General features: G+C 31.5%; 2 protein-coding genes across 4 annotated transcripts; both read left to right on the top strand.

Moving 5' to 3' along the window:
- The first annotated feature begins 4,355 nt into the window (after nucleotides 1-4,355).
- On the top strand, nucleotides 4,356-5,391 carry LOC114195485 (protein RADIALIS-like 4). The gene is made up of 2 exons (XM_028085973.2): nucleotides 4,356-4,734; nucleotides 5,162-5,391. The coding sequence occupies exons 1-2, from the start codon at nucleotides 4,457-4,459 to the stop codon at nucleotides 5,184-5,186; spliced, it is 303 nt and encodes a 100-aa protein (XP_027941774.1). The 5' UTR covers nucleotides 4,356-4,456; the 3' UTR covers nucleotides 5,187-5,391.
- Nucleotides 5,392-9,640: 4,249 nt separating this feature from the next.
- On the top strand, nucleotides 9,641-14,256 carry LOC114193996 (Maf-like protein). 3 transcript variants are annotated; one of them, XM_028084014.2, is made up of 10 exons: nucleotides 9,641-9,826; nucleotides 9,940-10,011; nucleotides 10,079-10,153; nucleotides 10,935-11,018; nucleotides 11,727-11,807; nucleotides 12,275-12,344; nucleotides 12,465-12,556; nucleotides 12,969-13,010; nucleotides 13,138-13,218; nucleotides 13,912-14,256. In XM_028084014.2, the coding sequence occupies exons 1-10, from the start codon at nucleotides 9,800-9,802 to the stop codon at nucleotides 13,981-13,983; spliced, it is 696 nt and encodes a 231-aa protein (XP_027939815.1). In that variant the 5' UTR covers nucleotides 9,641-9,799; the 3' UTR covers nucleotides 13,984-14,256. The 3 variants fall into 3 exon arrangements, with proteins under 3 accessions (XP_027939815.1, XP_027939814.1, XP_027939813.1); XM_028084013.2 differs by lacking the exon at nucleotides 10,935-11,018; XM_028084012.2 differs by lacking the exon at nucleotides 11,727-11,807.
- Nucleotides 14,257-15,384: the final 1,128 nt, after the last annotated feature.

Here is a 15,384-nt window from a genome sequence, read left to right as displayed (position 1 = left end):
TTTTCTTCTATTTATGGCTTACCTTTTATTGAGAATATATTGCAAAAATGACATCCAATAAGTACAACAAGGTGCCAGAATATATCTCATCATCTATCAAATTTAATTCAATCCTTTATATTCGAATCTAAAGTATGAAGTATCAAACTATCACTTCTTATCACAATATAAGATTCTACTCATCTATTACAACCTGGCAGAATATATATATTATATATATATCAAATTGAATTAAATCCTTTATATATTCTCACTCATTAATAAAAATAGATGTTTCACACTAATGTATGTTATGGTGATAAAAGAGAAACTGATATGAATTATGTGTCTAAAGTTGGACCAAGTAAAAAGAAATAAGTGAAAGAGTACGAAAATATTGTGAAGGAATGCGAATTAATTCGTTTATGACATAACGACACTGTCATGTTTTTCAGCAAAAACGAAAACAAAAATATTAAACTAATCTTCATTCCTTCTTGCTCCAGAAAATTTATACGAATTTCTGCATCAGAATTTTTTCTTTTGGGTACGTGACTTTATGTCTCTTCTTTGAAAAAAATTCAAATATTCTCCCAGAAAGTTATGATCTGCTAAAACTTGATATGTGTAAGAAAAAGTGTGAAGTGAAAATCTGAGTCTGAGATTCTCTACTGGTAGCAGTACTTTTTAAAAGGAAATTGAGATCTGAGTTCAATCACATAAGGAATTGATATCATTCTCAACCAAAAATCTTTTTATGAGTCTTCATCCTTATATGGTGCTTAATTATTGAATATGGAACTTAGACTAACACTTGGATTCCCAACATTTTGAGAACATAACAGATGAATAGTCCAAAAAAACCCAGCAGATAATCCAAATTCAAATACAGATGTTGAGATAACATTTTTGGAATAATTTTTGAGACGAATTCTCTTTGACTAGTGTGAGACAAAGCATCAAGAGTTTGGAATGAGAAGATGGATCTCCCAATCTATGGTTACAAATGAGTGGTGTGGTCCTAATTTCAAGTTGTATAAAGCTTGTGAAGTAGAAACTAGATACTCTTTTGGTTGGGATATACGTGGATGATAAGGATTCCAAATGTATCAGCATCTCATCACTTCCACCTTGATTTTTGTCTTCAGAAAATCAATTTGTTTTAGTCTCCAATGAACACTGTTGGTGCCTCCATGGTTTAAATTCACTCACCAATTGACAAGCCTGGTTAGATATTCCATGCATAATGTAGGCTTAGACAAAGTAGCACGAGTCTAAAGATATAAAGATTCTGTTCTTCCTCACATGTAACTTTCTTTTTGCTGTCACATTCATTCCATGTAATTCAATGAATGTCTGGTTAGTTTACAGTTTGCATACCAACTATGATTTAAAACACTGCAAACTAGATTTCAATTTAACCATACACACTTATCTTACATAAACTGTTGAGGAGTGGACTTTAAGTTTAACTCAATCTTGTAAAATCGATTTATAAGGTAAGATTTGCACTCACTTATGCAGTGTAAATGAGTTTTATCTCTGGTCGATATAAGACTTCCAACTTAAACTAAGTTTTGAAATTGAATTAAAATTGTATATTGTTTAGCTTACAACCATTTTGTCGACATGAAAGAATGTATTAAGTGTTTTACATTATGAGTAAATTAATATAAGTAAATAAAATTATCCCATGTTACATGAATTAATCTTTTTCGCATAACCCTTGTTCCATGAACTAGCTTTTGTTTGAAAATTGAAGTGTGAGTCTAAGTCTTACATTAAGTAAAGATGAAAAAGTTGAACATCTTATGAAAAAGAAGACTCATGAATTCATTATCTCTTTTGTCCTCTCCAATTCCTCCACCTTTATGAACCTAGTTAAATTCTGCCATTATTGGAAGAACCCGAGTACTCTCTTTCGGATGCAGGAAAAAACTCTTATGGATCCTTTTTTCCTTTTGGAAGATAATGGAACAATCAACCTATTGGTATTGGAAGATTCAAATTATTCTTCCAATGTATCATTTTTATATTGGAAGTGGCGGCAATCCCTTGTGTGAATTAAACTCATGCATCATTTGATGTTGTATCTTCCCGGTAAATCTCCATAAAAAAAATCCATCAGATAAGTAGTTTCAGAGTTAAAGGTTCGTCTTGGTGAGTTCAGTATGTGACTTTGTACAAGATACTCGTGGTTAGCTTAAGTTGATCAAATTATAAAAAAAAAATTCATAAACTCATTATCTTAATTCCTCGAAACACGCAATAACTTTCTCGACAAAATTGTGTCAAAGCTAAAATTTTGAAGAGAAAGGGACATCAGATAAGGTGCAAGCTTCAAGATAAAGTAAAGTAAAAAACAATGTTTCTCCATGAAAAATTTCCTTTATTTGCCAACCATAAATCAAACACACCTTACTTATGTAAATGTGAAACAGATGGAAAGTGCCTTAAGCTCAATCTTTGAGGTACACTTTGCAGCACATAGCTTTTATCTTTTTCGTAAGGTTAAGATTCAACTCGACAACAAGATAAATACAGCTAGCCATGTTTGTTTTTCATCTTCAGCATATCTCTGAACAAACTGCTGATATACATATATATATATATATATATATATATATATATATAAAATTGTTTACAATGTCAAAAACCATGATGACTGGTGTGGACTAATAAACAATGCTAGACAGCTAAGAGAAAAAATGTTGAATTTGAATTCCCTGCTGAGTTTTGTTGTGCTATTCCTCTGCTGTACCTCCGTAATACACTGATTATCACTAATTTTGATGTTTTAAAATATATTAAAAAAATATATTTAAAATATTAACACAATGTATTTTTAATTTTCAGCGTAGGACATTACCCAAAAAAATTAGTAGAGAATCTGGATTAAAAAATGTTACTAGTACTTGACTATCACCAGATGTGTAATCTTGATTAATCTCTAAGTGACACGTTTTTAAGTTTCTAAATTTAAAATAAAGTAATTAATGATATTTAATTTCTCTGTCATGTAAAAATCGGTAGAACTACTCAGTGGTAGCTGAGAACCACCAAAAAATTTATTGAAGCAAGCCTGAGATTTTCATGGAAGATTGTTGGGTGAGTGAGGAGTTTTGTATGAATGGCAGGCACTTTTGTGGCAAAAACAGAAACACAGAAAGAGAAATTTGAAAACATCCAAATGTAAAAAAGGTGCTTTTGTGTTTTTGCTGTCTGATCCATACACAGAAGATCTTGGCATGAAATTTTCTACACTGCTGCATGATACCTGCGCCCGTGAACGTTTAATGGACCCTCTTGTCCTCTGTAACAGTACACCATGCTACCATCTCAATGCACCACAAGAGACAATAAAAATATCATGATAAAAACAGCTTAAGAAAACTGATTTTTTGATGTGAATTTACAATATATAAGTGATGCAAATTTCATCATAGATTTTAAAATTAAATATATTTCTGGTGTCGTAACTTTCGGTAAAAATTAAAGTTAGTCCCTTTTCAAAATTTTGGTCTAATTTAGTCCTCCAATTTTTGAAAATATATGAATGTAGTCCTTGTAACCACATTTTGTTAAGTTTATTTGACGTTTTAAATACTTTTTTCAGCTAATATTGAAGCGGGAAATGTGTCAAATGATGTAAATAACTTAAATGCTATCTGAAATGCGTTTGAAATGTTAAATAAACTTAACAAAAATTGGTTAAAAAAACTAAATCCAGATATTTTCTAAAATTGGAGGACTAAATTGGACCAAAGTTTCGAAAAGGTAGGGGTCAAAAACATATTTAACTCTAGATCTTATGAGGCTAAATTGGGTCTAAAGATCACTTCTTAAAATGGTATCAGGGATATAAATTAGAGTATATCTTAGCAAATTTTGTTGTCCTGATGTGAGGAGGAAGATGTGTTAGAAGTCTCATATGAAATAGAGAGAGATAAGGTCAATTTTTTCTTTCACTTAAGAATTTTCAAACCACGGTTCAGAGAGATTTACTAAGAAACAAGCCTTTTGACCGTCTGCACAAGTGATTTTTGAATGAAATTAGTGTTGGTAAAAAATGATTTTGCACAACTTGTCTTACCATTAAGCCAATAAATGAAAAGGTATTTATTTCTGGTTTCTGCAGAGACTACTTGAAGATTATTCCTTAAACAGACATAGAAATCACTAAAGTAAACACCTTTTTTTGCATTAAAGACTTTTTCATGCATATACACAAATGAAAGGAATTAACTGAGATTAGCATGGTCAAGTGAAAATTTTGAAAACACTAGTTGGTAGAAAGCAACAGCTAGCATAAAGTACAGAACCTACAACTCACACACACTTTCATCATCCACCAGTATATAAAGGGTATCACCAATGAGAGTTTCCTCATCCTCAAAGCTTTTGCCACAACAACATTGAACTTTCATTACCATTATTTGTCTTTTGATTGTTATCATTGCTATAACTTGTGACAACAATGGCCTCAAGCTCAGTTTGGACAACAAAGCAGAACAAGAAGTTTGAGAATGCTTTGGCCATCTACGACAAGGACACCCCAGATAGGTGGCAGAACTTGGCCAGAGCAGTGGGAGGAAAAACAGTGGAAGAAGTGAAAAGGCACTATGAGATGCTTGTTGATGATTTGAAGCAGATTGAGGAAGGTCGTGTACCCTTGCCCAATTACAGAAAAGTTGCTGCTGCTGCATCAGAAGCAGGCACCATCAGAGGTTACAGTTACATCAACGAAGAACAAAGGTTATAATCAAACCTCATTCAACAACCTCTTGCATATAAATTTTGTTTCACCATTGATGTTTGCTTTCCTTGTTTGTTTCACACCACTTAAAAGTCTTACATCTTTATATCAGTAGAAATTGGTGTCTGGTTTATTAATATCTTTACCTCTTAAGCAATCAAGACATTCTTTTACATGACTAACAGAAATGGTTTAAAAGTAAACGTTCTTAAAGTTTTTAAAGTTTTTAAGGTAAGATATGCACCTACTTATATTGTAAATTTGTCTTATTTTTTGATCGATGTAGTTCGTATACTACACTTATACTTGATTTTAAGTCATATGAGATGAGAATGACTTTTCTGCAGAACATTTTCCAATATAGAAAAATTTTCTTTGTTAACTAATGTGGGTTGAGTCTAATTCTGTGTTTTCATTCTCATTCAGGATGAAAGTCCTAAGCCTCAGGTGAAGGTGTAAGAAGGATATATATATATATTCTCATTACCAACCAATCAAGCTAAGTGAAGATTAAACTGCATGCAGTGATGAACCTACTTTGGTTCCATGATAACAAAATCAAGTGTAACTTTGTAGTTTTTTTTATTTTTTCTATGAATGTCATGTATCTGTGACTTTAAATGTAAAAGCAATCAAGTTAAGCTTTTGAAGGTAAAGCATGTATGTTCATGGACCTGTAGTTTGTGTGAAGTTCTTTTAGTAATTTCTCTTTTGGATGAAGATAATAATGATGGAAAGGACTTTCAAAACTGAAACGAAGTGAGAGATGAAAAAGTGCTTAAAGATGAGTTTAAGAAAGAAGAAAGTGCTTATTAAAAAATGGTGTTACATGCAAGTTTCTAACTCTATCCACCGACCATAACTTGGATTCATCATTAGTGTCAGGAAGGTTTGGAACCGCATGAAAAGGTTGTCTGAGTCAAAAAATACGCTACTTTCAAAATGCTGATGCAACAACAGTGCACCTTACATTCTGCAGTATGATTACTCTCACAACTTTAATCACTCATATTTTAGTGTAAAACATCTCAAATGGTAAAGGAAAATATTTTTTATTATTAAATTTTGACAATTTTTTCTTACAATTTTAGATGGTATTTCTTAAGTGGTTTTTTATTTTTCTATTTTTTCATTTTTAATATTATAAAAACACTTAAAAAATGACACATAATATTGTAAGAGAAAGTTGTCAAAATTTAGTCAAAATATTATTGTCCAATGATAAATCATATCAAGTAAGTGAAAAAAAAATATAAATGTTATAAGTATATATATATATATATATATATATATATATATATATATATATATATATATATATATATAAAGATAAGAAAGAACTTGTAAAGGTTGATTAGGTTTTCAAAAGGTGATTCATGTATCACTTATGATGTATGTATAACTACATTTTGAACTGTACTATATGTCTCATCGGTCAATCGGCCAAATCTAATTTTTAGGCCCATCGGCCAAAGTTGAAAAACTAGTACATGAAAGGCTATTGGTCGAACGGTCGAACGACCTCACGAATAAATTGCAGGACCACCGGAGAATCGGCTCTGTCAACTAGCCACGTAGCATTGTTAAACTATAAGACCATCGGTCAAACGGTTAAAGAAATAAGTCACGAGCCAACCATGTTCAGGCCCACCGGTCCATCGGTAACACCTGGTCGAGCGACACGGACCCTCGATGGCACACCGGTCGATCGGACACGTACGTGCAGCACCTAACCATAACACGACAATCAATGAACCAACCCTCGGTTGATCAATCTCTACACTTGTGTAGCCCTTCGCATATGTCTGTCGGTCGGCCAGACGTACATGAATGGTTCACTTATTAAAAACAATATAACTAACCCAGCCAAGCGGCCATCGGTCACACGATCAGACGGTCAGTCAATCGAGTTAATTAACGTTAAACGAGTCAATAATCTTGATTAAAGGATCATTGGGCCGTGATTAAGGAACCCTAATCACAGGCCCACACAGAAAACTATAAATAGGGCCCAAAGGTATGTTGGTGAGGATCTTAATTTCACATTTATTACAGCAGATATATTGATACACCGATCGGTCCTTTACTGACTTAAGCATCGGAGTACTTTAGACAGGTACCCCGATCGTCATCCCAGCCGATCGAGCTAAGGAGTGGATTTCGCTGAAGTTAATGGTGTGGAGAAGGATAGCGCAAGTTGAAGAGGTTCTTTTAGTAGGCTCTTGGTCCCTACCCCGAAACATGAATTATCTAAATGCCCTGTTCATTTAAATTATTTGTTTTAAAATTCATATTTAGTTTTTTAATATATATCTATATAGTATAATAAAATATTAATTTAAATATTTAGTAGTGTATTAAAAGCAATTACATTCAAATAAAGAGAGTGATTAAATAGTTTTTACTAAGTATTAAGATTTTGAAAATATATAAATTTGATGTTTCATGAGATGAAGAAATATTTCTAGAAGCTCGTGAACACTCCTTTTAAAATAAATTCCATTTATATAGTGAAATATATATTACGTATTTTCCTATAATTTAATATACAAACTATTCAAAACTTTATTTATGGTAAAATTTTATCTTTCATGATTTCCATAGAATATATTGTTTTAACAAAAAAATTAAAATAAATTAATTTTGAAAGTTGCGGAGGTAAAATGCAACCATGTTGATTTTCCCTTTTAAGTATAAAAAATTGTGATTATCAATAATTTTGTTTTCATGTTGAAAGAAATATTTAGGCTTAATCAACATTTTAGTGTCCTAATATATGTGGAGTTAATTTAATGTTAGTCTTAAAAGAAATTCCTCAGGTTTTTTTTATTTTATTTAAAAGAGTTAAATATGTTTTGTATCTTTAACTTTTACTTAAAATTGAAATTAATCTCTTTTTCAAACTAATTTAGTTGTTTATATATAAAAATGCGTGAATTTAGTTTTTTAATCAAATTTTGTTAAATTTATTTAACATTTCAAACATGTTTTGTGATAGCATTTAAGTTATTTATATTGTTTGACATTTATTCGCTTTAATGTTACCACCAAACACGTTTAAAACGTCAAATAAAATTAACATAATTTGATTAAAATAACTAAATTCACATATTTCTAAATCAAAACAAACTAAATTTAATCAAAATTTGAAAAATAGACTAATTTTAATTTTCACCGAAAGTTGATGGACAAAAAACATATTTAATCTTTTTTAAAATATTTACCATAGTGTCTTCCGTGACATTGAGATTAAAAAGTTTAAAAGATGATCATGTCACTTTATGTTTTTTTTTTTTGGACTTTTTGTTACTTTCTTCAACAATTGTTCCAACTTTCTTGTTGGAGACCTGAGGCTACAATCTCTCCCGCGCAAAGGGTGTCTAGACTCTTCCAAATGGAAATTGATCCCATTTTGGACTTTGTTGGTTGCTTCGTCTTCTATTTCCTAGATTTCACAAATTCCTCTTTAAAAGGGAGTAATGGATTAAACAAGTTGTGATATAAGTTCGAAGATTTTAGAGTTCGTTGTTAATTTAATATATGAAATATTATTAAGTTTTACTAACTAAAATATCTGGATAACAAATGAATCATAGATAAATTTAGACTTAGTTAATATTTTGATCTCAATATTTATAGGGTTAATTCAATGTTATTTATTGAATTATATTTGTCTTCAATTCAGTTTCCATTTTATTTAGAAAGGGTTTAATATATCCTATGTGTTAACACATTAAGGTGAGAGTGATAGTAACACGAGCTGAAACAGAAGATCGAAGGATTAGTACAGGAATGTATTAAAGAATTCGTTTAACTTTTTATTTTTTTATTTTTAATATTGTATTAAGTTTATATTTTATAATGTATTTTGAAAAACAATTTTATTAAGATTTAAGAAATGTGAGATGAATTAATTTATCTCCAATTATTATTATTATTATTATTATCATAAATACCTTATGATTTAAGAAATTTGGATTGTTACAATAGCTAAAAATTGTCAAATAAATCCCAAATTATCTTAATAATATAAATTTTATAAGAAGGTTGTTATATTTTTATTTACATATAAACATGTCATTATCTATTTGAAAATAACATCTTTTTGATTATATTTTTTATGAAACCAATTTAAGCAAGGCAAAATCAGCATAATAATATTTAGATTTTGATGACACATGTTTCCTTTGATAAAGGTAAAAGAAATTCTCACATTGTTATCTTACTTTTTCTGTGTGTGAACATTTAATGAAACATTGAATGAAAGTTAAAGGGAAATATCACAACATTGTGGTCCTAGATTGGCAAAAAAGACTTGTGCAGGGATTTTATTCACTGTAACACCAACATCAAATAATTAATTCATTTATTTCAATTTTTATCAACCAGAAAAAACAAAATAATTAAACATTCACGTTTCTATTCTAAAATGTCTATTACAAGCTCTTCAATTTAATCACAGGAAACAATGATGATCGATTCTAAAAATATAAATAGAAAGAGATTAATTAATCAAACTTAATTAAATTTGAAATCTCTCATAAATTCAATTCAAATATTAATTTTTTTTTCAAAGTGAATACTAAACATTTTTTTTTTACTTTTCAATTGACTGGATTAACATAACTATTATTCAACACATTTTAAACGAAAGTAAGTCATCATTCATATAAATATTAATATCATTAATCACATAATATCAAACTTATTAATACATGTAAACAAATAAATATAAGATGGAATATAATAATTCAATGACAAAAAAAAAGTCAATATTTAATTTAAAATATAAAAATATAAAGTAATCAATAAATTTTGTTTAGAAGTCAATTAAAAATGTTTAATTAATTAAAATAAAACTTAATCAAGCTTTATTATAAATTATCATAAAGAATAATACACTTACATACCGTAGAAAAAAGAAACGGGCACAGGAAAAAAGAAAGTTGTAATTTGCGTTTAGAAATCCCAAATAGAATTTGAATTTGGTTAGCGTGTTTGTGTAATTCGAATCCATTTTGCATAATTTCCCGCCATCCATTTGATTCCATCGGAGAGGTTGCGATGGAAGCTTCCACTTCTTCCTACAAGGTACTCTTTGCGTTCAACCTAGGGTTTCACTTCAATTTTTCTCCACTTACATTGTTTCTTCACTAATCACTCATTTTCCTTGTTAATTAACTCGCGCTAATGGTTAATTGCAGATTATATTGGGTTCATCTTCCGTCGCACGCCGCAAGATATTGTCCGAAATGGGATACCAATTCACACTAATGGTTCGTTCATGTTTGTTTCATCGTGCTTTCAGGTTTAGCTCTAATATTCGGTGTCTGTTTCGTGTAGACTGCGGATATTGATGAGAAGAGCATCCGAAAGGAAACTCCAGAAGAGTTGGTTATGGCTCTCGCTGAAGCCAAGGTTGGATTGTGCTTGTTTTGTATTTTCGGTTCATCTTATTCTAAATAAATAACTGCGTATTTTTATTATTATTTTTAAAAAAATATTCTAAATATGAGTAATGATTCTTTAAAATAACCGGAGTAGACCACCATTTTGGGCTTGGAGACAATAACAAAATCATATTAGTTCCTGGAACTACCAAATTTCTATAACTCCTTGGAGGTGCAATTTGTCAATTGTATTAGTTCATCTTTAAAAAAATATGACATATGTGAGAATATTAACTTAAATGATTTGAATTTTCTTCATTTTAAAGGTGTTTTCACTTTAATAACTTGTGTTTTCATTAATTTATACATAGTTTGGTAAATTTTTTAATTTGATCTTATTTAGTATTAATGTACTGTTACATTTTATTTTTTGACTTGCTATATTGCTTTCTTGTGATGTTGAAATGTTGAATTGTTGTTGTATTTGTTAAGCCTATATGTCATTAATAGGTTTTGTAATATTATTTTTTTGTCACACAAACTCTTAAGAGTTTACAAGTCAATTCCATGAGTCGACTGTACAGAATCTTCGTGAGTGTACGTAAACCTCCTCAAATATGACAACCTTGTTCTGGGACCGAGATGGTGGTTTACTCTTGAGCTCTAATTTTTCTTGAGAGTAGAGACACCTTAGAAAGATATCCTATAACTGCTTTCTGTAGTGAATTGTCTTGGTGCCTTTTCTTTGTGGAAGACTGTGTTTTAAGATCAATTGTTCTCTGATTATGAATGTGAATTATATGTATCAGGCCAATGCCATTATATCCAAACTGCAATCTACCAGTAATCAAGAGAGGGTTGTTGAACCAACTATTTTAATTGCAGCCGACACAGTATGTTGCGTTCCCCCTAGTTAAGTGTTGGTGGTTATTAGGTTCTATGTCACCTGGGCCATTTATTGAGGATATACAGTTTGTTAAGGATGAAGTGTACTCCAGTTTGTAGATTACAGATCCGGCTTCTTCGATCATTCTTAGGAAGAAATCACAAAATACAAAACTTGCCCATTTCCATAAGTACAGGCCGAATGCTGTCCTAGTGAAATTGCCATAGAAACTTCAGTTTTTATCTTCTTCCTTCTTGTTTTCAGTTCTTATCTGACTATTCGAGGGAACTACCAAACTCTTCATAGTATCATTGAGCAACTATCTTTCTAACACTATAACAAATATTGGAATGTTAAAATTGAATACAAAAGTGGAGGTTTTATGCTCTTTATCGTTAATATTTGGGTTCTGATTCCACGTGCTTCTATTTTTGTGGAAGATGTGTTTGTATTATTGATTACTCCTCTTCTTATAAATAAAGCATGAGCAATACCTAATAAGAGTAATTTGTTGGGTATCATGGTGCTCATAGTTTTGACAATAATGTCAGTCGTTCCTATTTTTTAAAAAAAGTGATATCATGGTTTCAGTTTGTCATCCTCTGTTTGAAGTTGTTACCTGGTTAGGTCATTTAATTATTAGTGCTACTGTTCTCTTATAGTTATGCAGCTGATACTCAGGCGCTTATATTAGTTGCTCTCATCTTTTCCTTAGGCAGAAGCCATCTTGCAAAGGCTCCCTGTTGATGACTACTTAAAGGATGCGGAGCCAACATTATTAATTACCTCCGACCAAGTATACATTATATTCTTCTTATTATTTCGTTTCTAGTTTACTATTGTAAATCTTCAAAATATCACCATGCATAAGAAACATGGTTGAGAAAAAAAAATGCGGGTGAATTTCATAAAAATTCAGTAATGCTATAACAGTGCTTCTTTCTAAACAATTTCCTCCTTCTCTCCCATGCTTCTTGTGGTTGTTAATAATAAAGTTTTTCTTTTTGGTTCATGGACTGTTCTAGTGTTTAATGTTTATTGATACTCTAAAATATGTCCAGTCCAAACAATTTGATTCCTTGTATTAAGAAAGCCTAAATGACTTCCACTCTCTAATGCTCAAATTGGCAAGTTTGTGCTTGTTACCTCAAATAAATGGCCTTACGGTGACTAGACTAGTTTGTAGCAGAAACTGTCAAGTTTCTTTTCTTCTGAGTCCAAGTTTGCTTTTATCTTACATTCATTGTCAAATGTGATTTGGAGGTGGTGGTGTACGAAGGTGTGATTAGGGAAAAGCCAACAAGCAAAGAAGAAGCTCGACAATTCTTGAAAGGTCTGCTTAATGTTATATAGTCCTACCTTATTTCAACTAATAAATAGTTTTCTCTCTTACCTCTCCTGTGATTATGAACTTCTAAACATATATATCTACTGGACTTTTGTACAATTTTAGATTATTCTGGAAGGCATGCTGCAACTGTGGGATCTGTACTAGTTACTAACCTCAAAACAGGATTTAGAAAAGGAGATTCAGATCGTGTGGAGGTATATTTCTTCCCTACCTTTGGTTTTCTTGATGATTATTATTTTAGTCGGTCTCCTGTTTTGTCTGACAAAAGTCCAAAATCGAATGTGATACCTATAAATGTCCAACAAACAATAAGGGAATTCTTACTCAATGATCTTTACTCTCATCTATGCTAATTATTAGGTAAAAAGTTTCCTCCATTCTCTGGTAAAACAGTGACATCAAAACTCAAAAGTGGTTCTAAACTTGTATTATTATTCTTGATTATTCTGACCTTTTATCAATACCAGTGAGGAACCTGTTTTTTTCAAACTTGGACCTGAACCTTCATTTTTTTTGTTTCTTGGCTTAGTGATGTTCATGGCTACATGAGTGTGCATTCTCTACTGTTTATTGTGTAAAATGATTTTGTCTTGTGATGTTTTACAGATATATTTCAATGAAATACCTGATGAAACCATTGAGAAGCTGGTATGTATTGTTTCTTGCAATTTGTTTCTTTTTGTGGATGTTTCTTATACGGACAGTGCTTCAGTGCGGAGCTATATTCTGTTGCTGAGTAGCTAATCTGCCTTTAATCCTTATTCTTCGTGTTTAGGTTGACGAGGGAATTACTCTCAATGTTGCTGGTGGGCTGATAATAGAGCATCCTTCAATATTGCCATTTGTCAAAGAAGTGGTTGGTTGACTCCTCTTTCATACTTAGGAATATCAATGCATCTTAATAATAGCTATAGATTGGTGGACATGCTGCGTTGATCTTGGGGGACAAGGACAAGGACAAGTCGGACTCATGTCCCTGTCTCACGCTAATAGTTTAGTTTATAGATAATGCCATCGTATATCTGGTCTGGTCTATTAGTTACGTTTAGCTGTTCTTCAGTATGAAGTGGCAGCATTCCATTATTCAATGTTCACCACTTAGAACTATTCATTCGTTGTCATGAAAAGAGAATCTGTAATTCACTTATGTTTCTGTGGTTAGAGATTTGTGTTTGGACTTGACCAAAAGCTAGAAAACCGATTTAGAAATCTGTAGACCATATCTAGTTTTGTTTAGGATTTCCTTACTTCTCAAACTAAAGCAAAACTAGGACAATGACAACAACCAATACTTTTCCCACTAGCTGGGATTGACTGCACGGATGAATTTGCATGCTGATTATCCTCAAATCTTGGTGAAAATTTCCACGTTTACCTAAATTAGCAGTTTAAGTTAATTGGTATATGTATACTACTGCTGATGGCACGGGGAAGTCTAATGCTGGCTGTTGATGTGGCTAGCTGATTTCCTGTTGGACACAATTGCTGGCATTTTACTTTCTAGTTCCTATCGGCTGTAAATGAATCCTAAATGATTGTATATTTGCAGGTGGGAACAACCGACAGTGTGATGGGACTCCCCAAAAGTCTGACCGAAAAACTGTTGAAGGAGGTTCTGTAGCTTACTTTTCAGGGGCTAAGTAATAGCTTAAACTGTGAATCTTAACCTTTGATCGGAACATTTTTTCTAAACTTATACATGTCTTTTCTGGTGTTGGTTATTTGTAAGCTGGGATGTACTGTGTGGCAGCTATGTCTGAACTTTTATTGGGTTCTGATCCAAGTTAATCGATTGGACCATCTTTTATCAGCAACATATGTCTGTATGATGACTATGCATTGTTTTCTTAGAATAATAATCGCATGCTGACATTGAATTTATTCAGATTCAATACATAGTGAAAGCATGGTGTCCCGGGTGGTTGAAAATTTCATTCTGAAATTAAGGGTGACGTATATGCTGTGATGTTTTTCTTCCTGGACACTTTTGGCTGCGAAGTCGTTAGTCCCTTATCTTTTGTCATTGACTGTGAAAATGCAAAGCATGATTTAATTATAGAAAATTCAAGAATAACTTGTATTTAAAGATCCACTGACGGCATGTAAATAACCCAAATCTTTGAGTTTGGGTTCTGTTTATTAATCACGGTCCCTTTTTAATCATTTTACATCGTTTTTTTATGCATTTGAATTATGAAGGTATTGCTAACATTGCCGCCAGTTGTTGGCTTTCCCCTGGACTGACTTGTAAAGCATGGCTTGTTCGTTGTCAGGAATCCAACGTAATTTAATGAGGTGACCTGTATTTCATTTCCTGCACTTGTAAAATATCCTTGCATTCTTACTTAGTCGGTCACATTTATTTTTAGTCCCTATCAAATTTAAAGCGTGATCAACGATAAGAATTTCGTTATTATTATTGTTTATCTGATGTGAAATTTAATATAGTATCAATTTTGCACATGTTTTATTTTTGTTATTCTGCTTCTATTGAATCCCGATTATATTTATGAAAGTCCTGATTAGATGTGATTCAATCAATATAAATAAGCACATGCAAAGTTGAGGAGGGTGTATTACAATAATTTAAAAATAGAAAAAAAAAGAGAGTAGAATATTAGAAATTGAAGGGACAAAACTTACAACTTAATTATTTTAATTAATTTTTCATAAATGTTTTGAGTAGTTCAGATAAATCTAGCCTCTGAGGGTTTTAATTTAAGAACCTAAACGAATGTGCAAATACCATTTTTCAGTAGAAAAATGACATCCCCAAAAAAAATGTGGTGGATGCATTGATTCGATAATACTTATTGAAAATGACATGAATGACGTAACGTTGATAACTTGTCATCCCATGGATTGAAAAAATCAATTTGTCAACTTTAATCAAAAGATTATTTTTTCTCGTGTGGCGTTTTGATTTGAATCAACCATTTCTGCTGGTCAGGGTTTAACGCCCTCCAATCATCCCATCCAATGCTTTCAATTTCAAAACTATGGATTTTGAAATGGTAGGAAT

This window comes from Vigna unguiculata, chromosome 8 (assembly GCF_037176805.1).
Source record: "Vigna unguiculata cultivar grain cowpea cultivar isolate G323 ecotype 2 chromosome 8, ASM3717680v1, whole genome shotgun sequence".
NCBI lineage: Eukaryota > Viridiplantae > Streptophyta > Magnoliopsida > Fabales > Fabaceae > Vigna > Vigna unguiculata.
Note: the sequence above shows the minus strand (reverse complement) of the source record. Positions and strands in the feature narration are given on the sequence as shown.